Source organism: Carassius auratus, chromosome 19 (assembly GCF_003368295.1).
Source record: "Carassius auratus strain Wakin chromosome 19, ASM336829v1, whole genome shotgun sequence".
Classification (NCBI taxonomy): Eukaryota; Metazoa; Chordata; class Actinopteri; order Cypriniformes; family Cyprinidae; genus Carassius; species Carassius auratus.
In genome coordinates this window covers 941,411-968,201 of record NC_039261.1, presented here as the reverse complement: position 1 = coordinate 968,201, position 26,791 = coordinate 941,411, and the positions used below count along the sequence as shown (strand labels likewise).

The 26,791-nt window shown below is 38.8% G+C and overlaps 1 protein-coding gene across 2 annotated transcripts in view; it reads right to left on the bottom strand.

Annotated features, from left to right (window-relative positions):
* The window catches only part of LOC113119098 (retinoic acid receptor beta-like), a 194,426-nt gene that overhangs the window by 55,017 nt on the left and 112,618 nt on the right, over window positions 1–26,791 (bottom strand). Inside the window, exon 1 of one of the 2 annotated variants that reach the window (XM_026288296.1) lies at window positions 25,929–26,465. The exons of the other annotated variant lie outside the window; for it this stretch is intronic. Coding sequence (XP_026144081.1) covers window positions 25,929–26,058 — 130 coding nt within the window. The 5' untranslated portion in view covers window positions 26,059–26,465. Of the gene's footprint in view, window positions 1–25,928; window positions 26,466–26,791 lie in introns of those variants that run through there. 2 annotated transcript variants of the gene reach the window in all.

Below are 26,791 nucleotides of genomic sequence, written 5' to 3'. Positions count from 1 at the left end.
AGAGTACATTTTCAAGACTGTCTCTCTGAATACACTTAGGCATTTACCAAGTGACATTACATGAACTGCCTGATTATAATTTTAATTTTGATGTTATATGTTGATATTGCATTTAAAGAAGTTTTAAATGTAATTAAATTGCAACTTAATCATTACATTAATGTGTTATAACAAAAATACATAGTTAAACATGCATTTTTCAAAATAAATTACATGGAAGTACATTTTAGTTTAACATAAATGTCTGCCGAATGCTTGATAATACAATAAATTAAATACATATATTTAAATGTTTATTTTAATTCACACCAATTTATTTGTTATTGTTATTTGCAGCACATGCAAAAAAATATTCAGACTTATTTGTGTTGTTTAGATTGTATTTTGCAACCTTGTATTTTGACTCACCTAAGATAAAAGTTAAATTAAATTGTAAATAAAAAAAAATAAGTGAAAATAAAAATAAAAACACAAAAATTCAGCTAAATTGCATTTAATATTATTTTTTTAAGTATTATATTTTAATTCAATTTTCATTTAAATGCCTGAAAACATTATATTAAATTTGCACTGAAATATATGCCTTAGTATTTCTGTAATAAAATAGTAGTTAAGGTATGCTAAAGTGTACTTCTTCAACAAGGGTAGATGCATAAGCTTAGTTAACCACACACCAGCAGTCCATGTAATCAGTATCAATGGATCAGCCGGCAGCGTCAGTAGTCATGTACAGTGCTTCACTACATGCAGATCTGCTGATCAGATTACAGCACTTCACCACAGTTAAACCAGTTAACTCTGTTATCTCATAGCCTTCTGACAATATCTGGTACAAAACTTAATATTCATGTATTTTCTCAGAAATGGGGATTCAATAGCCTCAGCTAAATTTCAAAAGACACAGTGAAGAGTCTTGCACCGTTAACACAATACCTGTATTATATATTTTTTTTTTAATTATTATTAGCATAGCTCAAAATATAATCACATTTGCAAAATTAAGCTTAGCAAAAAATAAAGGGTCAAAATACATTTTGAGTGTGCTATAGAAACAATATATGCTAAGTATTGCTACTAAAACATTTTAATAAACATATAGAAATGAAACAATATAGGAATATGGGAAAAGTAGCCCCCCCCCCATCACAATAATTCAAAAGCAACAAAATAATAGCAAATACAATGTAAGTTTTAAATATATTGTCCAGCCGTAGCTGACAGCTATGTTTCTGAATTATTAAAGTTGGTTTATAGGACAAGAAATACTGAATTCAACCTGTCGTAACTTGATGGAGTCATAGCTCATGGTTGATAGCCACAAATCAAGCACCAGTCTTTTAAACAGTGATCTGTCTCTATGATACAAAGCAACAAGTCTTGTTCAAATTGATTTTTTAACACACTTCTGAGCACATCAGTTTAGTAAACAACATTACTGAGGACAAATGACTGTCTTATTTTGAGAGATTATTGGGATAAGAGACTACGTTTATTGTCAGTTGTTGGGATTGATTCCTGAAGCAAAGAATGCCATGTTGTGCAGTTGTGTTTGTGTGTGCAGAAAAACAAGGGTATACTGTTAAAGCTGAACTAGCCTCAGGCTTAAGATGGTTAATTTTCTGAAAGACCTTGACCAGGTAACTGTTTGCATTTAATTGAGTAATTTAGGGGTATGAAGCTCTTTTATTTTAAAAAGGAATTTAATACACAGAGCCGTAGGCTTGTTGCGATAGTCGGTGAAAACGTTAGCGAGGCAACCTGTAAAATTTGCCTGATGAAAGGGGCAAGCATCCGGAGGTAACACTTCGAATTTACATGCACATCTTCACACCACAAAAATGAAGCGGCCAAGTTGGGTCCAGCGGCAAAAAAATCGACCACAAAAGCCTGACACACAAACACAGCCTTCGATAAGTGGTGCATTTGCGCGAAGTTTTTGATGTTCATTCGTTTCATATTCAATGTTTTTTTTTTTTTTTTTTTTGCTGAAAAAGGCTGGCACTTTATTTAACGAATAGTGAATTTTTTATATATAATTTTATATATAATTTTTAGTTTGATACTATTTGATACAGTGGTTCGTTTTGTTAATAAAAGCACTTTAAAGGTGTTCCATAAGTGCTTTTGTTTAGTTTTTGCATGGTGTGTTGTTATTATTCATTTTGCAATTGTGGCGATGTGTGTTATAAGAAACACAAGGAGAGGGTAAGATCCAATCTCAGGTAGTCTTTAATAACAAAAAGGGTAAATCAAAAACAAACAGTCCAAGGTAACAAACAAAACAAAATAAAAGATGGAACCAGATGAAACGGTACGGGAACTCGGAAGAACGAGAAGGTAAGGGGAAGTCTCGGGAGACGAGAACATTAGTAACACAAGGTAAGGACTCCATACAGACAACAAAGAAGGACAGCTATATATAGGGAGACTAATGACAAAGGATTGTCAGCACCTGTGCGATTTAATTGGAGTGCAATTACCGTGAAGACAGGACCAGACTAGAGGAATTAAAGTGCCTAAGGAGAAGTGAGCTCACTAGGGAACACCCAGGAAAACAGAGACTGACAGCGTGACAGCAATAAAGATATGTGTAATACAAGCAAGTGTCTTATTGTTTTGTGTATTTTTATTAAGAATAAAATAAATTAACCCATGATTAATTCAAACAAATGCAACTGAATTGCCGCTAATTAAAGTGAAAGTAAATTGAGACGTGTGCACGTCTGCACGACCGCGTTTTTGGCCACCCGAAATCCCTGACACGCAACCCCGGTGACGGGATTACCGTTTTTTTTACACGTCGATTAACCGGTGGAAAAAATCCATTACCGCAACATCCCTACAGAGACGTACAATCACATTTGATTATGAACACGATATTGCATAGTTTGTCAATGTAAGTGTTTTTATTAATGCCATTAATGTTTTTGTTTATTCAGCGTATATGTCGTGTGGAAAGAGGACCAGAGAGAGCAATTCGCGGAGCAAATACTGTCTTTAATGAACAAAACACAGGAGCTTGAGAATTCTTGTTAAAAAAACAGAAAGAGTCCCAAAGGGAAAAAATTGGAACCAAAAATTCGTCCTTGTACAAAGAAGAAAACAAAAGCCACCGGCCGCCCAGGCGGATTCAGTACGGTGGACAGCTCCGCATCCACACAGTAGAAAGAGATCGACAGGTCAGGAGACGAGCAGCGGCAAAACTTCAAGGCTCACACTCACAGCAACCCCAAACAGACAGGACTAGGACTGAGACAAATGACAGAGGATAAGACATACAAGGTTAGCAATTCTTAGAGGAATAATCTAGCGAGGCAGGTAGGGAGGAGAGGGAAAGAAGTAGGAGTGCTAATCAAAGGAGAAGAGTAAACAGGTGCGGGAAGTAGCGCAATGAGGAGCAGCTGAAGGAGATTAACAACAGAGGAAAGGTGAGTGCAAAGTAGAAGAGGAGGAGAAAAAGAGTCAGAGAGAAAAGGGGAGGGAGAAAAGGGAAAAGGAACCAGGATCATGACAGTGCCCCCGCCTCAACGAGCACCTCCTGGCGCTCCCGAGGGGGAAGCCTGGCGGGAGCGGAGGAAATCATCAATAAGCGAATGGTCCAGAACGTCCCGGGAGGGGATCCAACTTCTCTCCTCGGGACCATAACCCTCCCAGTCCACTAGGTACTGTTGACCCCGACCCCGGCGGCGGACGTCCAATAATTTAAGAACCCTGTAGACAGGGGATCCCTCAATCTGAATGGGGGGGGTGGAAGACCGGTGTGGGGCGCGGATAACCGGCTTAATGCAAGACACATGAAAAAACAGGATGGACACGACGAAGATTGGGAGGGAGTTGGAGGCGGACCGCAACAGGACTGATAATTTTAGAAATTCGAACTGCCCAACAAAACGGGGGGCCAACTTGCGTGAGATCGACTGGAGGGGCAGGTTAAGAGTAGACAGCCAAACCCTCTGACCGCAAATATATCTAGGGCCTTTGACTCGGCGGCGATTAGCGATACGTAGGGTCCGGTCTCGAGAACGGCAAAGAGCGGATCTGACCCTCCTCAAGGTACGCTTACAGCGCTGAACGAACGCCTGAGCCGACGGGACGTTGGAGTCCAAGTCCTTGCACGAGAACAAGGGTGGCTGATAACCGAGACTCTTGAATTATGAATTATGAGCATATTCAGCCCAGGGGAGCTGTTCAGACCAGGTGGCGAAACGCAAGACTACGTAACATGCGGCTGAAGGTTTGATTGGCTCGTTCGGCCTGACCATTAGTCTGAGGATGGAAACCGGACGAGAGACTAGCGGATGCACCGATTAAATGGCAGAATTCCTTCCAAAACTGCGACGCGAATTGTGGACCTCTATCAGAGACAACATCAGAAGGAAGACTATTTAGCTTAAAAACATTTTCAACGACAATCTGGGTGGTCTCCTTGGCAGAGGGGAGTTTGGGTAGTGGAATAAAATGCACTGCTTTAGAGAAGCGGTCGATGACAGTGAGGATAATGGTATTACCAGCCGACGCGGGAAGACTTGAAATGAAATCAAGAGCGATATGGGACCAAGGGCGTGAGGGAATGGGGAGGGGTTTAAGAAGGCCGGCCGGAGGGGAGTTCCCAGACTTAGTCTGTGCGCACACCGCGCAGGCGGCTACAAAACTACGAGTGTCTCGTTCACGGGAGGGCCACCAGAATCGTTGGCCTATGGAAGCCAGGGTGCCCCTAACGCCGGGATGGGCAGCTAATTTGGATGAGTGAGCCCACTGGAGGACTGCCGGACGGACGGACGAAAAGAAGATTGGAGGGGCATCGACGGGGAGTGGCGGAGTGAGAAAGAGCCCGTTTGACTTGTCTTTCGATTCCCTAGATGGCCACACCAATCATGCGCCCCTTAGGAATAATGGGAACGTGTGACTCGGAGCCCTCTGAGGAATCAAAGAATATATTCGAGATTCCTGTGATCCGTCCATACTATGAAAGGAACACAAGAACCCTCTAGCCACTGACGCCATTCACCTAGCGCAAGGCGGATAGCGAGTAGTTCACGATTACCCATGTCGTAATTACGCTCAGAGGGAGATAATCGGTGAGAGAAATAAGCGCAGGGGTGGATCTGACCATCGGAGGCAGACCGCTGGGAGAGTATAGCTCCAACGCCTACTTCGGACGCGTCAACCTCGACTATGAACTGTTTGGAGGGGTTGGGGGTCATAAGGATGGGAGCGGACGTGTAAAGGGTCTTTAGGCGGTCAAAAGCGCGCTGGGCGGACTCGGTCAATTCTAAACTGGACTTGATAGAAGTAAGGGCGGTTAGGGGCGCTGCGACCTGACTGTAGTTGCAAATAAAGCGCTGCTAAAAATTAGCGAACCCCAAGAAATGCTGCAAGGCGACGCGAGAATCAGGAACTGGCCAATCAATAACCGCCTTAACCTTAGCGGGGTCCATGCTAATGCCCTCCCCTGAAATGACCGATCCCAAAAAGGTGACCGAGCACGCGTGAAAGCAGCATTTCTCTGCCTTGACGAACAGCCTTTGAAGAATGGGGCGAAAATGCTGGACGTGCACTGGAGGGAGGGCGAGAAGATAAGAATGTCATCAAGATAAACTAAAACAAAAATATTTAGTATGTCTCTAAGAACATCATTTACCAACGCCTGAAAGACAGCGGGGGCGTTTACAGGGCCGAACGGGAGAACGCGGTACTCAAAGTGGCCAGGGAAGATGGATCGTGAAGGTGGTGCAGGAGTTAGGAGGAGAGACTAGAGTGGTTGCGCTCGCCAGAAGCCCTCCCCTCACTGACGAGCTCTGTCTTTTAACGGATACACGGCGACAAAATGTACTGGTGAAGCGCAATACATGCAGAGGCGATTGATAACTATTCGCTCTCGCTCTGCAGCGGATTTGCGGATGCCGCCAAGTTGCATGGCCTCAGGTTCGGAGGAGGGAAGTGGAAGGGGATCGGCGGGCGGAGGAGCCAGTAGAGAAGACTCCAGACCTCGAGCGTGGCGGCGCTGGTCAAAATGCTTCTCGATGCGTAAGGCCAAATCGATCAGTGCATCCAGGCGAGTAGGGACCTCCCTGGACAATATCTCATCCCTTACACCACCCTTGAGCCCCTCCAGAAAGCGAGCGAGCAGCGCCGGCTCATTCCAGCCACAGGAGGTTGCCAGAGTGCGGAACTCGATAGAAGAGTCTGTAACAGAGCGCTTTCCCTGGCACAGAGAAGACAAGAGGCGGGAGGCCTCCTCCCCGTAGACAAACCGGTCGAAGACATGGATCATTTCCTCCTTGAAGAGGGAAAAGCGCTCGATACACACGGCCTTTGCCTCCCAGACTGCCGTTCCCCACTGGCGAGCTCGTCTGGAGAGAAGAGAGATAACGTAGGCGATCCTCGCCCAGAATAGGTTGACGGCTGGAGGGAAAACACAACCTCGCATTGTGTTAAAAATGAACGTCACTGGGTGGGCTCACCGGAATAGCACGACGGGTTGTTAATTCGAGGCTCCATGGGGTGAACGGATCCGGACAGGGCTGGCGGACTGAGACAACACTGGTGGAGCTGTTTGGCGAGATCCGTTACCTGTGCAGCCAGCGTCTCCACGGCCTGTCTCGCGGCCGATAACTCCTCCTCGTGCTTGCCCAGCATAACTCCCTGGATCTCGACGGCCGTCTGGATCGGATGCTCTCTTGCTGGGTCCATAGCTGGCCAGATTATTCTGTCGTGTGGAAAGAGGACCAGAGAGAGCAATTCGCAGAGCAAATACTGTCTCTAATGTACGAAACACAGGAGCTTGAGAATTCTTGTAAAAAAAAAACAGAAAGAGTCCCAAAGGGAAAAAACTGGAACCAAAAACTTGTCCTTGTACAAAGGAGAAAACAAAAGCCACCGGCCGCCCAGGCGGATTCAGTACGGTGGACAGCTCCGCAACCACACAGTAGAGAGAGATCGGCAGATCAGGAGACGAGCAGCGGCAAAACTTCAAGGCACACACTCACAGCAACCCCAAACAGACAGGACTAGGACTGAGACAAATGACAGGGGATAAGACATACAAGGTTAGCGATGCTTAGAGGAATAATCTGGCAGGTAGGGAGGAGATGGAAAGAAGTAGGAGTGCTAATCAAAGGAGAAGAGGAAACATGTGCGGGAAGCCAAGCGCAAAGAGTAGCGCAATGAGGAGCAGCTGAAGGAGATTAACAACAGAGGAAAGGTGAGTGCAAAGTAGAAGAGGAGGAGAAAAAGAGTCAGAAAGAAAAGGGGAGGGGGAAAAGGGAAAGGGAACCAGGATCATGACAGTATATCATTAGTTAAATAAACGAATGTAACAATGCAAAGATAAATGCAATCTTGGAAGTTAAAATGTAAGAGAAATGTCACTTTGGATTTTCTGAGGACAATGTGATATGTTTGTTCATGTTCTTGTTTATTATGAAATTTTAATTTATTGTTGTAGGCCTAATTAATTTATAGCATTCACAAGATGACCCGTTGAATTCATTTTGGGAGCGATGACTGGTTGAGTGTAATTTTAGTCCAGTGCCTGTATAGAAGATTACACTGACCAAATTCAGAACCTGTCATATGTGTATCGACTTACTATGTTGTGTATTATCAACAGTTTCACTATGAAAAAAATAACTTTTATATATAAATGTGTCATGGATTTACTGCATTTTGGGAAAAAGATTATAAAAATGTATAATAAATCTTTGAAAATCTAAGTTATTATAACCTAAAGATGCTATGTGTAAGTATGAAACAGAAAACAGTGGTTTTCTTCTTGCCACTTTCTTGGTAAAGAAAACACATTTTTACTCAAATTAATCAAAATGGATTTACTGTGTTTTGGAACCAAACTCTTCATATATATATGCTGCCAATACAATAGATTACAAAATTTAATGTAATTAATCACACCCCTTTTCTGTGATTAATCACGATAAATTTCACACTTTATGAAATTAAGCCTAGACCAGTTATCTTGTTTCAAATGGTTATTTTGTCATTATTTGCTATATCCAACAAAGTAAAGCAAAGGTTGATTCTCTAAAATCAAGATCAATTTAGATGTCTTTTCAAAAAAGGACTCCAAAACTCCAAAAATACACAAATGAACCAAATGATGAGCCCATATAAGCACATATGAAAAAAAGAAAAAAATGCTAAAAAAAAAGTCAGAATTGTATAGTATAGTGCAACAGCAAAGAGCTTTTTTTTTATATATTTTAGAGAAGTCAAGTTGCGATACAGAACAGGACAACATGGAGATGCCAAAAAAAAAACCCTAAACCAATTGCCTGCTTACTGCATATGTCTATTACAGTACATGGATCCATTCGGAATAACTAAATACAGCAAAATACACAACAAATCAAAACAATATTGTTAATGTGTGTGGAAACAACACAAATGTATGGAAATATCTGTGCCTGTGCATAAATACAATGTGTTATCAGCAGTATTATAATGGACTCACGCTTAATGTACGACTCCTGTACGCCACCGCAGTTGTCTTTACCTTGATTGCAGTCTTCGTGAAAGCTTTACTAGCGAGACAGATTATGCAATTGAGAAACCATAGTTTGCATCTCATCTGGCCATACAGCGGTGGGATGTTTTGACAATCCATTCAGTCTGTACTTTACACAGCACGATGTGTGAGGGCTCGTGTTCTTCAGAGACAAACACAGAATATGACAGAGCTCATGTTTAAAAGTCAAACACACTGAAATAAATAATACACTTAAAACACAACACAAGTTTTCTCTGCAATCTCTGATGTAATCAGCCTGGTTTCCTTTATATTATCGCTGTTTTATATTTGTGTTCGTCTGATGGAGAACCTCACCTGGTCTCTCAACACCAGCTCCATAGCAAAGAAAGCTCAGCAGCATCTTTACTTTTTTTACCCAGACTAAAGAAAGCACATCTCCCACCCCCCATCCTCACCACAGGGACTGTAGAGTGCATTCTAAGCACCTGCATCACTACATGGTTTGGGAATTGCACCATCACAGATCTCAAGGCCCTGCAGCGGATTGTGAGGACAGCTGAAAAGATCATTGGAGTCTCTGTCTCCTCTGTCACAGAGGTTTACACCAACCGCTGCATTCGGTAAGCCATCACGAATACTAGAGAACCCATACACCAGCTCTTCACCCTTCTGCCATCCGGAAGAAGGTACAGAAGCTTTCACAGTCAGATTGCGGGACATTTCCTTCCTGACCTGACAACTACACTCAAACGTGTACTCACCTACTATAAATACCTGAATCACAAACACCTGAAACACAACTGCATAATTTGCACATACACACATTTGCATAAATCTATCTCAATATTGTGCCTTGTCTATTAATATTGTGACCTGTTCTGTGTTTGTGTGTGTGTGTGTGTGTGTGTGTGTGTGTATATATATATATAGTAATGTCCCAGGCATGCACACACACACACTTTATGTAGTCTGCACTTTGTTTTATGTTGAACTTTTACTTTATTCTTCTTTCCAGTTTTAGTATTATGTTAGAATATTTAAGATAATTTAATTATGTATAGTCTTTTGCACAGTTCATTGTGAGTTTTGTAGTCAATGTTGTCTTGTGTAGCACCATGGTCCTGGAGAAATGCTGTTTCGTTTCCCTGTGTTCAAGCTGTATACAGCTGAAATGATAATAAAGCCTCTCTGACTCTGACTGTGTTTTGAATAGATTTTTAAAACACATTTGCTTACTGGATCATTGGACTGAAAATTTTCCCAGAGTTTAGCAGCTTAAAATGATCTCATCTCAAGCAGGAAAGAAAAATTGGGTTAAAGGGTTAGAATAGAAATTGTGCTTCATCAATTTTCCGTTAATTGCATTAAATATTTGAGCGCGTTGAGGATTTTTTAATTAATCACATGCGTTAAAACGTTAACATTGACATATTATATGATTGTGTACTGTGTATATGTATTATGCATATATAAATAAAAACACATGCATATATTTAAAACATACTGTTTATTTAATGTAAAATATAATCATATAAATATTTAAATGTATATACATGTAAATATTTTCTAAATATATACGTATAAATATATATGTGTGCATTTATACATGATGAATAAACACAGGACACATAACATATAGTTTGTAAAAATTTAATATATTTTGGATGTGATTAATCACGATTAATCATTGAATTATATTATGTTTATGTTGTATGTTTCCCCACTTAATGACCAATAGTTGTATTGAAGTCAGATAGCATCTAACTGTTCTTTATTTCTACGGTATTTTTTATCTGCTGTATTTTTTAGCTATTTTAAGTATTCAACAAACATAAAAGGCTAAAAGCATAAAACAAAATAAAAATAGTTCATATGACTTAAATTTAAAGGTAATTAGTTGTACATTGACAAAGGTTAGGTAGAATTTCCATAAATTTCTATCCAAAGTATGTCATAAGTTGTTAAATCTAGGTTGTCATTAATTAAAAGGGTTAGTTCACCCAAAAATGAAAATTATGTCATTAATGACTCTCATGTCATTCCAAACCCATAAGACCTCCGTTTATCTTTGGAAAACAGTTTAAGATATTTTAGATTTAGTCCAAGAGCCTTGGTTGAAGCATCAAAAATAAATTTTGGGCCAAAAATAACAAAAACTATGACTTTATTTAGCATTGTCTTCTCTTTCGGCTCTGTTGTGAGCGCGTTCACAACACTGCAGTGTAGTGATGTCCGGTTCACGAACTAATCATTCGATGTAACCGGATCTTCTTGAACCAGTTCACCAAATCGAACTGAATCGTTTTAAAAGGTTCGCATCTCTAATACGCATTAATCCACAAATGACTTAAGCTGTTAACTTTTTTAATGTGGCTGACACTCCCTCTGAGTTCAAACAAACCAATATCCCGGAGTAATTCATGTACTCAAACAGTACACTGACTGAACTGCTGTGAAGAGAGAACTGGAGATGAACACAGAGCCGAGCCAGATAACGAACAAAAGATTAACTCGTTCTTGATTCAAGAACCGGTTGCATCGGTTGCATGCTTGCTGTAGCAGAAACCCTCCACCTTCCCCAGCTCCACCTGTATAGATCTTCTAGGGGATGATTTTATGTGTAGTATATATTGGGGTTATTTCATATATGTCATATGTGCAGCAGCAGTATTTCTTACACACTTACAGCAGCATGTCTGAGGATGTATTGGCAGTAGCAAGTCTCAGTACTTGCTCTGCTGAAGCAGCAGCACAGCAGATAATTTCTGGCAAGACCAAACACATTCAATTCCTGAAATTAAAATGTACACTATTTGCTTTGCTAGCACACATTGCTAGTCTTAAGGTGAACAATTAACCCATGCAAGTTAATCAATAAAAAAAAAAGTTTATTTTGGTAATCTTTATTCAAAACCTGAACATTTACTTCTGCTCTGGAATGGCATCCAATCTCTTTGATGGTTTTGGACTTTTGATACAAGAAATCCATTATTCTCCATTATAACATCAAACTCAATAAATAATAATAATAATGTTTATTTTTATGTATTTTTTTACCAGAAATGGACCAGACAGCAATCAGAACTCCAGCAGTCTGGATGAACCAGAAGTCCAGTTAAACAAGATAGATACATCCGGCTACAGTCTCTATTTAAGCACACATTGATTGTGTACAGCTGAAGTCTCTCTCTAAGTGCTTGATCTGGTCGTTTGGGCTGACCAATGACTCTTATGTATCTCATATCTCACCCGTGCACCTCCCCAGTGACACTCCTGTGAGGGAAGACTGATTAAATTAATGAGGGCAGCTTGACATTTGTTTTCATTTGAGTCAAGACTATTCAGCTTGTGGTAGAAAACAATGGTTTCCATCTGGAGAAGAAAGGACAGGACATGACATGTGGCGTCCCATACATGGAATTTGTGTTCTGCATTCAACCCATCCAAGTGCACACATACAGCAGTGAACAAACACACACCCAGAGCAGTGGGCAGCCAATGCTGCAGCACACAGGGAGCAGTTGGGGGCTTGATGCCTTGATCAAGGGTCTCACCTCAGTTGTAGTATGGAGGGTGGAAAGATCACTGGATGGTCACTCCCCCATGACAATTCCTACCAGACCTGAGACTTGAATCCAATATTTTCAGGTTTACAAGTCGAACTCTTTATCCATTAGGCCATTACTGTCCTAAATCACAGTTGCACTGGTGAGTCACTGGTAGTATCCAAGTCAGTGCTTGCAATATTTGCTAATCTGCTTTAATCTATGAAAACAACAGTGCCTGTAAAGGAAATGTTCGGTTGATTTAGTTTTTTCATGGCCACGTCATATTAACTAGTGGGAAAATGATATTATATGTTGTGGCCACAAGATCATTTTGTCAAGGTAACGACATCCTTATGTCGTGGCATTGAGATGCTATGTTGAGGAAAGGACATCCATTTCTCGTGGCTATGACTTGTTATGTTAAGGGAAAGACACATTTTTCTTGTGTCCACTAGTTTAATGCATTACCAAACCTGCGTGACCACAGCAACCTGGGATTAACAGAGATGGATTCATTAATATTTTACATGAATTAAGAAATGATTATATTATTTATTTTATTTCATTAATATATTAAATTATTATATTAACCATAGGCCTTGGCTACCAAACTGTATTATTCAGCATTCAAATGAAGTTTATCATGAAAACATAAAGTTGTCAGATATTTATTTACAAAATATATGGTAGGCTAGCAAATGCTAGAATAATTATACAAAACATTAACTAAACGATACACAAATTGAAAAAGGAAATAAACATATATAACAATAAATACAAAAATATAGCCTTAATAAGTTAATGTAATAATAATAATATACAAATATTAAATGAAAATTTTAATGTAAAAAACGATGTTTTATCTATTTTTGATAATCCAGTGTTGCTATGGTAACACAGGTTTGTTTATGCATTAAACTTGTGGCCACAAACAAATATATATGTAGTTCTCTCAACATAAGAAGTCGTGGCCATGAGAAATAGATGATCCCTAAACACAGCATCTCGAGTCCACAACATATTATCACATTCCCATGAGTTAATATGCCGTGGCAATGGCAAAACTAACCGAACATGTCAGCTTAAGGGCACTGTAAAAGACCACCTCGACCATTGATGTGTCATCTACTTAAAATGTTTAATAGCTATAATTAAACAAAACAAAATTTAATTAAGAGAGCAATTACACAAGACAGCTGTTAGTCCACAATCAAAATGGCAAAAGATCGACAATTTTTTTCACAAATCATCCCAAAGATAACAAAATGAATGCAGAGGTGCACATCCATCCATCTTAAGCCAGAGACACACTGCATGACTTTAGCAATCATATTGCATGTCACACTGCATAACATAGCTCTAATAAATTTGGCTATGACATGTGTGTACAATGATGACACCTATTGACTATGATGCACGTTACTATAGAAGAATAAAACATCAGCTTGTGTTAGTAGTAAACAAAAAGAGCATGATGAATCACACTTTAGCAGTTGTAGTTTTTATGTGTGATGAAAAAAGCGGTGAAGTGGCGAAAGAGAGTTTATAGTTTAAATAACCAGTTTTGTTTTTATCGCCATGTTGCATTAATTTCATGTCACAGTTTTATTGGTTGGTCAGTAACATGGATCACAGCAGCAAACAAACAGTACTAGGGCTGTAGCTATCAAATACTTTAGTAATCGAGTATCCGAGTACCAAAATTTCCATTGATTAATCGAGTAATTGGATTAATTAAAGTGCAATATTAATTATGCAAGAGAAAATAAGACTCCTGGGTCTCTTGAAATTAACAACTAAGTTTCCTTTTTTAGAAATTTATTTTTTAAATGCAAAGAATGCAATGCATACATAAAAAAAAAAAACATTTAATTATTAGGGCCCGAGCACTGCAGTGCGAGGACCCTATTGTAATTTCTCCGTTTATTCTTCTACTTCTTTTTGTTCTTCTTCTTCTACTTCTTCTCCTCTGAAATGAATCACATTTTTGAGGGCCTAAAAATGCTCCAAAACTCTTTTACACTTTACACACGCATCAGGACTGGCGACAATTTACATCTGAAATAGGTTTCAGGAGTGGGTGTGGCAAAATGGCTCGATAGCGCCACCTGTTATAAAACTCATTGTTTCCCTGTCTTTACTTGTACTGTGAACAATGACAATAAAGTTGACAGATGAATTAAGTTCATTTAAGTGCCATTCAGTTGCGGTTTTAAAGCATTTTCTGAGATGCACATTAAACATTAAAAACATAAAACATTAATTTAATTTATCTTTTAATTATTGAAAATTAAGCAAACTTTGTTAAACAAAAGGGAATTTACTATTAAAAATAAAACATGGAATAAATGTTGTGTAATTAAACCTTAAAAAACGCGCGATTCAGTGTGTGTGATAAATGAAGTCGCGCTTCTGCTCCATTCATTAACAGAGACTATTGACTTGAACATGCAGGATTCATATTTAAATAGACTGTTCCGGCTTAATATTTACAGATATTGGTCCATATCTTGATTTGATGTAAGTACAATGATTTATTTTTGATGAATTCGTGCCATTCTGCGTTAAACTGTAAATTCTGTTTTTATGATTGGATTCCGCAATTCCATCCTCGTTTACTGCACCGAGGAAATCATAGGGCCCTAGTTGTGGTATGCCAGCTCTATCTGGCAATGGACATACGCCACAACGTTCTCTTTACGTTTGCCCATGCCCTCAAATCAAGACACTGCTGACTCCTTGCAGTATGTGATTTCGGACGCATCGCTTGTGTCTCCTTCCGCTCTTTCATGGGTGACGTAAACGCGTTGTGTCACATAAAAATAATCTTTGCCAAAGAACCTGACGTGAGATTTAAAATAAATTAAAAGAAGCTTCGAGGCAGAGGAATTTGCCTCGATCATTTTTTTGTAATCAAGCTACTCGAGTTACTCGAGGAATCGTTTCAGCCCTAAACTGTACGATGATCATGCTGTATCGGATCTTTTGTCCCAAGACCATGACAGTGGCCATCTTTGAACCTCTCTCACTGTACGACACAGAACCTCCAATTAGGATCCACGATCACAGAAATCTCCACGATTGTTTCATGACTCGAACTAGGGACTCAGCCAGGACTCCCTAGGGACCTTCCTGCTGTGAGATGACTAGACATGTGCTGGTATTCAGTAATGCTATATATCACAATAATGAATATTCAAAATCCCAAGAATAATTATTTATCACAAATTATTCCGATTTTTTAACGCATTTTATGAATACTTTTCCCATCAACTGGTCACAATGCACAACACTGCTGTATGCTGCATCAAAGTGTAAACAGGCACAGATAAAAAAAACCCGCATGAAATATGAAATATTAAAACTCGATTCAAAATGGTGTACAATTATTTAATTATGTCATCCAGGCATCACAGACTCACTCTGGTTTCATACAAACACAGCTGCTGTCATTTTGCCATGACTGTTTTGTATGCTGTAATGGATTATAAGATAACTAACAAACTGGTAAGGCTTTAAAACATTTTCGTCTTAATTATTTTATTGCCTCAATTATTTTTGTGGTTAAATGTTTGACTGCACCGTTTCCCTTAAATGTACGTCTAGTTTGAATTTGCTGCTTGCTCGCAACAGTTGTCTTCACGGAAGTTTTGCGTTCAAATATTTCAACTCAAATTAGTATTTTTCGTCTAATTATTTACTTATGTGGCAAGTAGCCATGTAATAAGAGGCATAATGTACATCCAGCCGATTGTTATCTCAGAAAAACCCCTTGAGGCAGTTGTAAGATCACCTAATCACCCTGTCGGGCTTTATTCTGAGATAACAACCGGCTGAATGTACATTATCCCTTACTTATGACAACACTTTTTTGCAAGTAAATTTCAATATCGTGACAACACTGTATACTGTGATAAAAGCATTAGCGATTAAACGCAATATGAAAATTTGATACCGGCATATCCCTAGAGACGACACTGAGCAACCATGGTGCCTCACGGCAGCACATTTATATCAAAATCATAATTGTAACACTGTAGGCAAAAAACGCCATTGTTCCATTATAACACTGGGTTATTACACCAGAGAGAAGAAGAAAGATGACATCTGCAGAATATAAATAATCATTCTTACATTTCACTCATTACTGTTTATTTGAAATGCAATGCAGAGACGAGAGATTCAGGCCACCTGCGGACACATGAGGCACATAAAGGCTTTTCCATTTACTCTTTCTGGTGGCAGGCTGCATTCACCACATGAGGTGCATAGGAACCTCTCTCCATTTTCTGGCCGATTAAATCTCATCGAAGTGGCCGGGCAACTTCCCGCATGCTAACATGCACAGAACAGCCAGTAGATGAGTAAAGCACAATGACAGACAGGCCAGAAAGAGGGCGGCAGAAACGGTGAGCTGTGCTGTTAGAGGAAGTCTCATGGCTTGTCTCACTGAACCCTTACCCTCTGGCTGAACCCACCACAGGGTCAAACAGGAAACTCTCACACCCATTCCAAACTACTCACTCAATAGGGGGAAAACAAACTGAAAACAGCACTGCTAATGCACAGAGTCAACCCAGACAGGTCAATTAAGAAAGACAATTCCAAGTACGACAAAATGCTTCTGCAGGACATCAAAAGGAATTTAAAGAAACTTAAAACTACCATAGTTAAAGCAAGTTATGTTAATTCTATCGGTAACACTTTATTGTATGGTGTCCTTGTTACATGTTACATGTACTGTATTTACAATCATAATAACAATTAATAATTACATGCAAGTAATCCTAAAACAAACCATAATCCTAACCCTACCTTTTTATTAAGTACAAACCCTATTCCAAAAAAGTTGGAGACACTGTACAAATTGTGAGTAAAAAAGTAATGGAATAATTTACAAATCTCATAAACTTATATTTTATTCAAAATAGAATATAGATAACATATCAAATGTTGAAAGTGAGTCATTTTTAAATGCCATGCCAAATATTGGCTCAATTTGGATTTGTATGATAGCTAATTCCAAAACACTTGGGACAGGTAGCAATAAGAGCCCGGAAAAGTTAAATGTACATATGAGGAACAGCTGGAGGACCAATTTGCAACATATTAGGTCAGTTGGCAACATGATTGGGTATAAAAAGAGCTGAAGAAGATCATCAATTCCCCTAATGCTGTGGCGAAAAATAGTGGAGCAATATCAGAAAGGAGTTTCTCAGGGAAAAATTGCAAAGAGTTTGAAGTTATCATCATCTACAGTGCATAATATCATCCAAAGATTCAGAGAATCTGGAACAATCTCTGGGCCAAAGCTCATTAAAAATGGACTGTGGCAAAGTGGAAAACTGTTCTGTGGTCAGACAAATAACAATTTGAAGTTTTTTTGGAAAACTGGGACACCATGTCATCCAGACTAAAGAGAACAAAGACAACCCAAGTTGTTATCAGCGCTCAGTTCAGAAGCCTGCATTTCCGATAGTATGGGGTTGCATGAGTGCGTGTGGCATGGGCAGCTTACACATCTGGAAAGGCACCCTCAATTCTGAAAGGTATATTCAAGTTCTAGAACAACATATTCTCCCATCCAGACGTTGTCTCTTTCAGGGAAGACCTTGCATTTTCCAACATGACAATGCCAGACCACATACTGCATCAATTACAACATCATGACTGTGTAGAAGAAGGATCTGGGTACTGAAATGGCCAGTCTGCAGTCCAGATCTTTCACCCATAGAAAACATTTGGCAAAGAGGAAGATGCGACAAAGAAGACCTAAGACAGTTGAGCAACTAGAAGCCTGTATTAGACAAGAATGGGACAACATTCCTATTCTTAAACTTGAGCAACTTGTCTCCCCAGTCCCCAGACATTAACAGACTGTTATAAAAAGAAGAGGGGATGCCACACAGTGGCCTTGTCCCAACTTTTTTTTAGATGTTTTTGTTACACAAGTGTGTTGGTGTGTAAGTAATTGCAAGACGAAGGAGAAATAAAAAAGGGTACTTTTAATAATCCACAAGAGAACAGGGGCACAACCAAACACAGATCATCTTCAAACATGAAATGATCAGACGTAACGTAGAACAATAGCGGACAAACTGGAACTAAACAGACAGGGTATTTAAAAAAGAAATGAGAGGAATGAAAACAGGTGGGGAGTAATCAATTAACAAAATAAGAAATGTGTGGCGAGTGGGGCGGGGCCGAGAGGCGTGGGAACGAGGAGTGAGGCCAGGTGTAGTGATTGAAGATGAGCTGCACCTGCGCCCCACCGCCAGTATCGAGTCCCACGTAGGAGATGGAAGGATATAAAACTGGAGCGACGACCGTGAAGGACGAGAGAGGACCAGGCCTGGGATATTATTTTATGTTTGCTTTTTATTTGTGCGCGTCAGTCGCCGTAAGGGGCTGACGCGCTGTTTTGTGTTTATTTTTGATTATTAAAATGTTTTTGATTGTGCGCCGGTTCCCGCCTCCTTCTTCCCGATGAATAGGAGGTTTTTATTATTACAAAATGGAAACTGACCAAATAAGGAATACTAAAAGGAACGGAAGTCCATGACTGTAAAAGTTCGCCCCCTCCCGGAATGGTGCATCCTCGCACCAACAGAGATAGTCCAGCGGAGAGAGGGTGGGGGTTCAGCTGAAGTTGAAGGCACTGGTGACTGAGGCAGAGCTCCAGAAATCCACTGCGGAGTCGGAGCAACTGAGGATGGTGGTGGAGCCAGAGGCAAGGAGAAGCCTGACAGAGCCGGAGGGATGGAGTGATGAGGTGAAGCCATAGGAGTGGAGTCCCGAGGCAGCGGATGGTCGACAACTGACCAAGGCAGAGCCGGAGGGACGAGGGAGCCCGATGAAGCTGGTGGGATGACGGGCCACAGTGGAAACGAGGGAGCTAGGTTCCAAGGCGGAGTTGATGGGTCGAAGGACCGAGGTGGAGTCCAGGGCTCGGAGTCTGGAGGCTCAAGCGCTTGGTCAGATGCTGATCGAGGCTCAGGCTTCATGGCGATGATTGGCTCAGTCTTGGCGGGCTCAGGCTCTCCGTCTGTGATGGGCTCAGGCAGTATCTCCATTCAGCGGGATGTGGGGGCTGGAGATATCCTCCTCAGCGGGGCAGATGGTGAACGGGGATCCATTATTGTCCAGCACCCACTCCATGAAGGAAAGGAATGAGAGGAATGGAAACATGTGGACGGTAATCAATTAACTAAATAAGGAATGGAAACTGACCAAATAAGGAATACTACAAGGAACGGAAGTTCATGACTGTAACAGTGTTGATGCCATGAAATTTTAAATCAACTTATTTTTCCTTTAAAGTGATACATTTTCTAAGTTTAAACATTTGATATGTCATCTATGTTGTATTCTGAATAAAATCTTGAAATTTGAAACTTCCACATCATTGCTTTCTGTTTTTATTCACATTTGTACAGTGCCCCAACTATTTTGGAATCTGGTACTCAAATATATAATTACACTATAACAAGTACACCTTAAAATAAAGTGTAACCATGCCATCTATGATATTTACATTTTATCTTTTAAAACTATTTACTATCTTTTTAAAAATAGTATTATAGTACTATTACAAATATATTTATATTGTACAAGTATACTTATACTTTTATTAAGTATTTTATTATTTTCAATTTGCATGTAAAAATGCCACTGAAAGTAACATAGTATCATGTATTATTATTATACCTTTATTTAACCAGGAGGTCCCATTGAGATTCAGAGATAAAAAAAATAATAAAATAAAATAAAATAAACAATTTGCCAAACTTTCATCCCACATTTATCTGCTGACAATGCATTAAAAATAGGAAATTAACAATTAGCACCAAAAGTAAATAAGTCTAGGAATAATTGCAGTGTTTGTGTGTTTGTATGCTCTTTTGTTCTGTATGCCAAATAAACAAAAGCAAATGTTTCCTTAATGGCAACTCACCAGAGAACATGTGCTACTTAATAAAACTGCAAAAAAATAAATAAATAAATAAAACAAACAGCAGAAATGCGTTATATAAATGTAATGAATTATTATTATTATCATTATTATTATATAGACTACTGCTGACTGTAATATAAATGGACTCAGAGGACTACAAAGGTAAGAATGAAACAGGCTTTTCTTCACTCCTGACATGAATTCCTCCACCATTTAACATATTTCCACTGAAACAACTGTGACACAAGCACACCACGACACAAACTATGACACAAAGATGGATCCTGCCGGAAACAAAGACAAAATGGCATGAAATGGCAAAATGATAGATGGAAAAAAAAATATGTCATTTACGTTTAGCAGACACTTTTATCCAAAGCAACTCTCTGTGCATTCAGGCTATACATTTTGTTATTTTATTATTTACCAGTATGTGTGATCCCTGGTAATTGAACCCACAGCCTTTTCCGCTGCTAACGTATTGCTCTACCACTGAGCCACAGGAACACATTACGAATGATGCAAACAGAAAAATGTGTAATGTTTCATTTTAACCCTTTAAAAGCAGTTTGAAACAATACGCAGTTTGAAATAATAAGACAGACGATCTTAGCTTACTTTAATTAAGACACAACAAAATGGTTACAGCTTGCAGAATTATTCTGCAAATAGGTAGCTGACATTTTCATAACTCTGGTATATGAATATTTGTATTTCTAAAAATAACGTACACCACAGGGTGAACTGCCTAAAAGCTAAATTGTAATGTTATGTGAAAGTGTCAATATTTTTTTTATGTTGACTAGCACCTCAAATAAAAGTAGCAAAATAAAGTGAACTGTGACATACTGTACCCAAAAATTCTTTATACAAAGGACTAGCAGTAAAATTGATAAACAATAGGGACCATAATTTATTTCACCTGACCACTTACACCTTAAGGGCCCTATCTTGCACCCAGCGCAATTGACTTTGTACACCGACGCATGTGTCATTCCTATTTTGCACCCGCGCAAAGCGCGCTTTTCCCTCCACAGAAGCACGTCGCTAAACTAGTGAATGAACTTGCGCTCCCTGGGCGGTTCAGCGCAAAAAAGGAGGCGTGTTCCGGCGCAAACAATCCCTGGTGCTATTTTGCTGTTCCATTAAACAATTGCGCCACTGACCAGAAAAAACCTAGTCTAAAGTCAGTGGCGCCTTGCGCGTTGTTCATTATGCTATTTTAAGGGCGCATGCTTGACCATAATGTATAGCGTGCACAACGCGCATACACTTTGCTCATGTAATCTACACAGATGCAACAGTTATTTTTGTAAATCATAAATTGTTACACTAAAAAAATATTAACACATGAGATGACGGAAATCATTGTGGTGTGACACGAAGATGTGAAAAAAATAGGCATAAATCTAGCTTACAAATTATTCAGGCTAATTATTTTCCCATCCCCATACAACACAACTTCTCTGTCTTTCACTGCTCTTACAAGAACATCAGTCTCCTCGTCTGTGAACCGCTCCTGGCGTGCGCCTGGTAAATACGCCATAATAATAGCAATCCATAATGGAACTTGTGCACCTGCTTTTAAAGGGAATGTTGGATGACGCTCTGATTGGTTTATTTCACGTTACGCCCAAACCACACCTATGAATAATGAAGCTACTTCAGACCAACCCATTTTAGATTTGCGCCGGGCGCAAGAGCCATTTATCCCGCCGGGAAAATAGCAACAGCGCCGAGACCCGCCCACAAACTTACTTGCGCTTTGCGCTTTGACACTTGCGTTTCAGATCGTTAAAATAGGGCCCTAAGTGTTTTTTCTTTAATTGCTAAAGCAATCTTTTTACACCACAGACTGAACAAAATTAAGCATATATATATTCTGTTTATATACAGGGAATCACACACACATGCATTACCTCTTTAATCTAGACTTGATGTACCATGTCATATCTGAAGCATAAATGGTGAGTTATATACCTAAGATTTATTAATTTAAATGGGTTTGGTGTTTGTTCAGATCACTAACCCTCAGTATGAGCGATAGTAACAGCAAGGCCCTCCCATCATCTATACATTAAATGCAGCTTCATCCCATTTCAAAGTTGTTTTAGAGCTTTTTTATTCCTGCCCTACAGAAGTCACATCACAGGCGCACAAAATTAGCTTGCTGTGCACACTGTGCCAGTGGCCTTTCAAGTCTGCCTAAAGAGAGAGAAAGACAGAGAGCGAGCAAGCAGTGGTCATAATTAGCACATATCACACTAGCGTAATAGAGGGAGGTGTATAAATATCTTGCTCTAATCTCTTCAAATGCTTCTTATGATGTTTTCACATGCTGAGGCTAAAGGGTTCAAACATAACTAGCAGCTCTGATGACAGACTAGTGTTGTGGGAATACTGTCGTTTGGAGCCCAGCACAAACTTGTTGTGTTAAACTGCTTAAATTATATAGGACACGTTTCCCAAATCTGGTTGACTTGAACGCAGAGAAAGATTTGGACTAGGTAATGACAAATAAACTGATAGCTTTGAAGCTGTGAAAACTCACTAGATCCCAGGACTAGCCCACACAGCAATGTTTTATTTTTATTTTGTAATTTGCTATATTTGTTATTACATTGTTAGCAAATATTTAGATTCAAAACAATTTTGTTGTTCTGTTGAAACTTTTTTCTTAGAATAGTACTGTATATAGGAAGATGTATTTGTTTTATTTATTAAGTGTTTTTGTCTAGTTGCACATGTACAGGTTAATACAGGTTTGTGATGCTATCACAAAACATATGCACAACACACAATGGAAAAAAAACAACGAAGTATTGCAGAAAATTCCCCAGAATTGCTCAATTCTCAGAAGGTGAAAAAAAATCCAATACATTCTTTATTAAATACAAAAAGTGGAAAGACGTACAGTTCTTGCTTCTTCTGAAGGATGCAGTTACAGATAGTGTATGCTAAATATACTGCAACATCGAATCGCAAGTACAGGTTTGAAATAAATTGCAATAATAACCAGCTTTAAAATGTTTTTGTAATATTGAATCTGCAAATCCCCTAGTGAATTATGCAATTGTTTTAAAATATTTGAAGATGTCAGGAAAATTAAAAATGTTTTAAATGTCTGTACATACAGTATCAAACTGTATAATTGTACATTATCAACCACTGAAAAATCCATATCAGTCGACCTCTGCTAGTAACGAGCATGACATAAAACCACTATTAACTAGCTAATGTTTATATCACTATTCAGCACTTTTAGAGACCAACTAATAACCCTGGTTTACATCACAAGGGCTATGTCTTCACCTGTCAAGCTGCCACTTTATGAATTATTTTAATTTATTGATTTGAATAATAATATTGATGTTATTACTGTACTTACAGTGATACACTAATAAAATACACATTCAGTCAAAATGAATTTGCTTCCATACTTTGAACTGTCAATAACTTTTTTTATTCAGTTTAATTTCTCAAAGATTTGCACTGAGCATCATGTAGATAGAGAACACTCTATCTACTATTTCTGATATCTACCTCATATGATCAGGGAGGGCAGCTGTTTTTAACAAACTCAAATTTCCCATGTCTGTAATTAATACGGTAAAGGTTTATCCGAAATTAATTGAAATACCTTAGCTGACCCTGTTGAAATAAGACTAGGAATTAAATGGAATTTAAAATATGAAATATTATCATGAAAAATATACATTCACAAAGATATATATATATATATATATATATATATATATATATATATATATATATATATATATATATATATATATATATATATATATATATATATATATATATATATCATCCTTATTATCTTTGCACCAATTCATTCTTGTTCTCAATTCACTGCACCACAGATAAACACAAGCTGTTTTATCAGAGCAGTTTACCAATACACACTAATGATCATTTTCTAATCCACTGAGATGCGAATAAACACATTTGGGTTGTGTGATTACTAAAGAATCTGTTGAACTATGGAAAATAATTTAATTACTCATAGCTGCTGAACCAAATACAGAAGACATAATGATGAATGAAAATGCTGCCAGTTTCCATCGCATGATACCGTTTGTGTTTTATTGAACTGCAGCTGCATTTTAACCTCAGTCAAGATCAAGCAGGTTTGGGGGAAGTTCAAGATAGAGCTCAAGAAGAGTATATAATCCAGTAAATCAAATGTTATTCAGTCACACTGAGTGAATGGACTGCGGTAATCTCTCTGGTACAGCGTGAACACTAGCATCTCAGGGAGCTTGAGTGGGCTGTTGACACTGTCAGACGGCTGCCGTCCGATAAGGGCCACTTTGCTTTGATTTGTGTCCACTGAGCAAATATAACCGGGGAAATGACAGTGAGTGTGCACTCAGTGCTATCTTCATGAGGGTCATTAGGGCATAAAAATAAATAATGCTTTTGACGGTAAAGGACCAAACAGACATTTGGATGACTTGCGTGGAGGTTGTGCTTTCACAATAAATGAGTGCTCAAGCAAGCTCAGATAAAAAAAAAAAAAAAAGAAGAAGTTAGTTGAGTTTCAAAAGTTGGTTTCAGGGGTCTTTTCTCTGTATATCTGTGTGCAGGTTGGGGCCGGCGGGTGTCAAAGTCATGAATGTTTACAGAGCACATTCCTAAAGCTGCTGCACCGACCATAACTCACGGAGAGGAAACAGGTTCCACACAGTGCAGATATGAGCGTTCGGCTGCATCTAAAAAACTGTGGACTGTGTTTTTGGACATCATGGACATATTTTTAGCAATAGCCAAAAAAAACAAAACAAATAAATATTGTATGGGTTAAAAATATAGATTTTTCTTTTATACCAAAATTCATTAGAGTAAAGATCATGGTCAATGAAGATATTTTGTAAATGTCCTACCTTATTACCGAACCCGAACTTGGAGAAAGTGAGGAGCTTCGTGACATGTACATATTGAACTGAATAACATTCTGCTATAAATAAAACCTAATATTCTTCATTAGCCCTTAACTGATCAGACATTAACTAATCATTCAAATGTTTGGTAAGACTAAACACCAAACAGCGTCCATGCTAAAAACTGTATCTTAAGACTTTTTTTAAGGTGTCCTTGTTACACGTTACATGTACTTGCTATTATAATAACAATACATTAAGCATAATTACATACAAGTAACCCTAAGCCAAACCCTAACCATATAGCACGTCCATGTAGTTAATTAATATAACTCAGTACTTACATGCATAATTACACTGTAACAAGGACACCTTCAAATAAATTGTAGCTTTAATTACAATATTAAAAACAAGAACAAGTAATTACAAGCAGTTGCAACATCTACAGTAATGCAAAGGAGACCTCAAGAAGTGCTCTAGAAGTGTAAGAGTAATACCGTGGCACTTTTATAATTACAGTACTTTTGAATGATGGCCATATTAATGTACCATGCACCTCAAATAATTTCATTTTACTACTTTTTACATTTTGTTATTTATGATTTTATCATAATTTGTATAACTGAAACATAATTTGCCAAGTGTGTGTTTGTGTATAGAGCAAAACCAGACAAACAAGTATTACCATAGTATATTGATGGCAATATCATGGTAGATGCAGATATTGTATATACTCTATTTAACGATTAGCCTACCATCCTTAAAAAATTCCATATAACCTGTTTAAAACATAGCATTACCATGGTAAGTGATTAACAAAAATTAGCACTACTATAGAAAAGTGATTGTATCATGGCACTCTAATATAATAGCACTGCATTGGTACACGATTACCATGCCACTTTTTGGAACTGTTATTTAATATGAAACAAAAAAAGAAAATACTAATAACAAATGGGAAATACAGATTGATTTATTATGAATGAAGCGTTATGTCCATGCATGACTGTAATAAGGGAATAAAAGTGTAGACCTACAGTGTTTGGTGCGTCGGTGTTGCCAGCTGAAGCACGCTTTGAGCGCTTTCTCCTGCAACATACATGATGAGGAACTGGACGAGTAAAACTCCAGCATGTGTCCCGATAACACGTCCATGCAGTCAAACATCGTGCACTTTATTTCACTGAAGAATAAATGAATACAATATCAGTCGGCTTGTCCTTCATTTGTTCAGAGAAACTCCATCAACTCTTGGCAGTCGCAGATCTCTCTCCGTTTCCACACAGTCTCCAGACATGCGATCCATCCCGATCCTCACTGGCGATTTTCAGAGTAAAAACGATCGCTAAACGGATATAAACACGGTTCCGCTCGGTCTTGTGTCCCGTTCCGGTTAGCGACAGCGCTTCTCTATTATGAGGGGTGATTTTGTAAATACAGTATATCGTGTTTAAACGCCCAATGACGGATTTCGTCTCCCGCCTGCGTGCAGCTCATATCCTACTAGTTCATTCCGACACAATGAAAGATTGAGTTGCCTAATATATGCGAGTGAACTTTCTGTGAACCCTTCCGAGGCTGCTAACCTTCAAATGACCCACACCAGTGTGACATCACCAGCGTTCACACACACACACACACACACACACACACACCGCAACGCAGGAGAGGCTGAGAGCAGAAACACATTTTTTCTTCGAAAGAATATTCCCTACACATTAAATTTTTTTCTGAGTTACAACTTAGCTGCAGTTGGGCTAAGAGAACAGTTCATAAAATGAGTAAAAACCTAACTTACACTTTACTTTGTACATATAAGACTTTACAGAAATATTATTATTTAAAAGAACATTCAAAAACGAAAGCCTACTTTTTATGTAAATACAGTATTAAAAGAGCA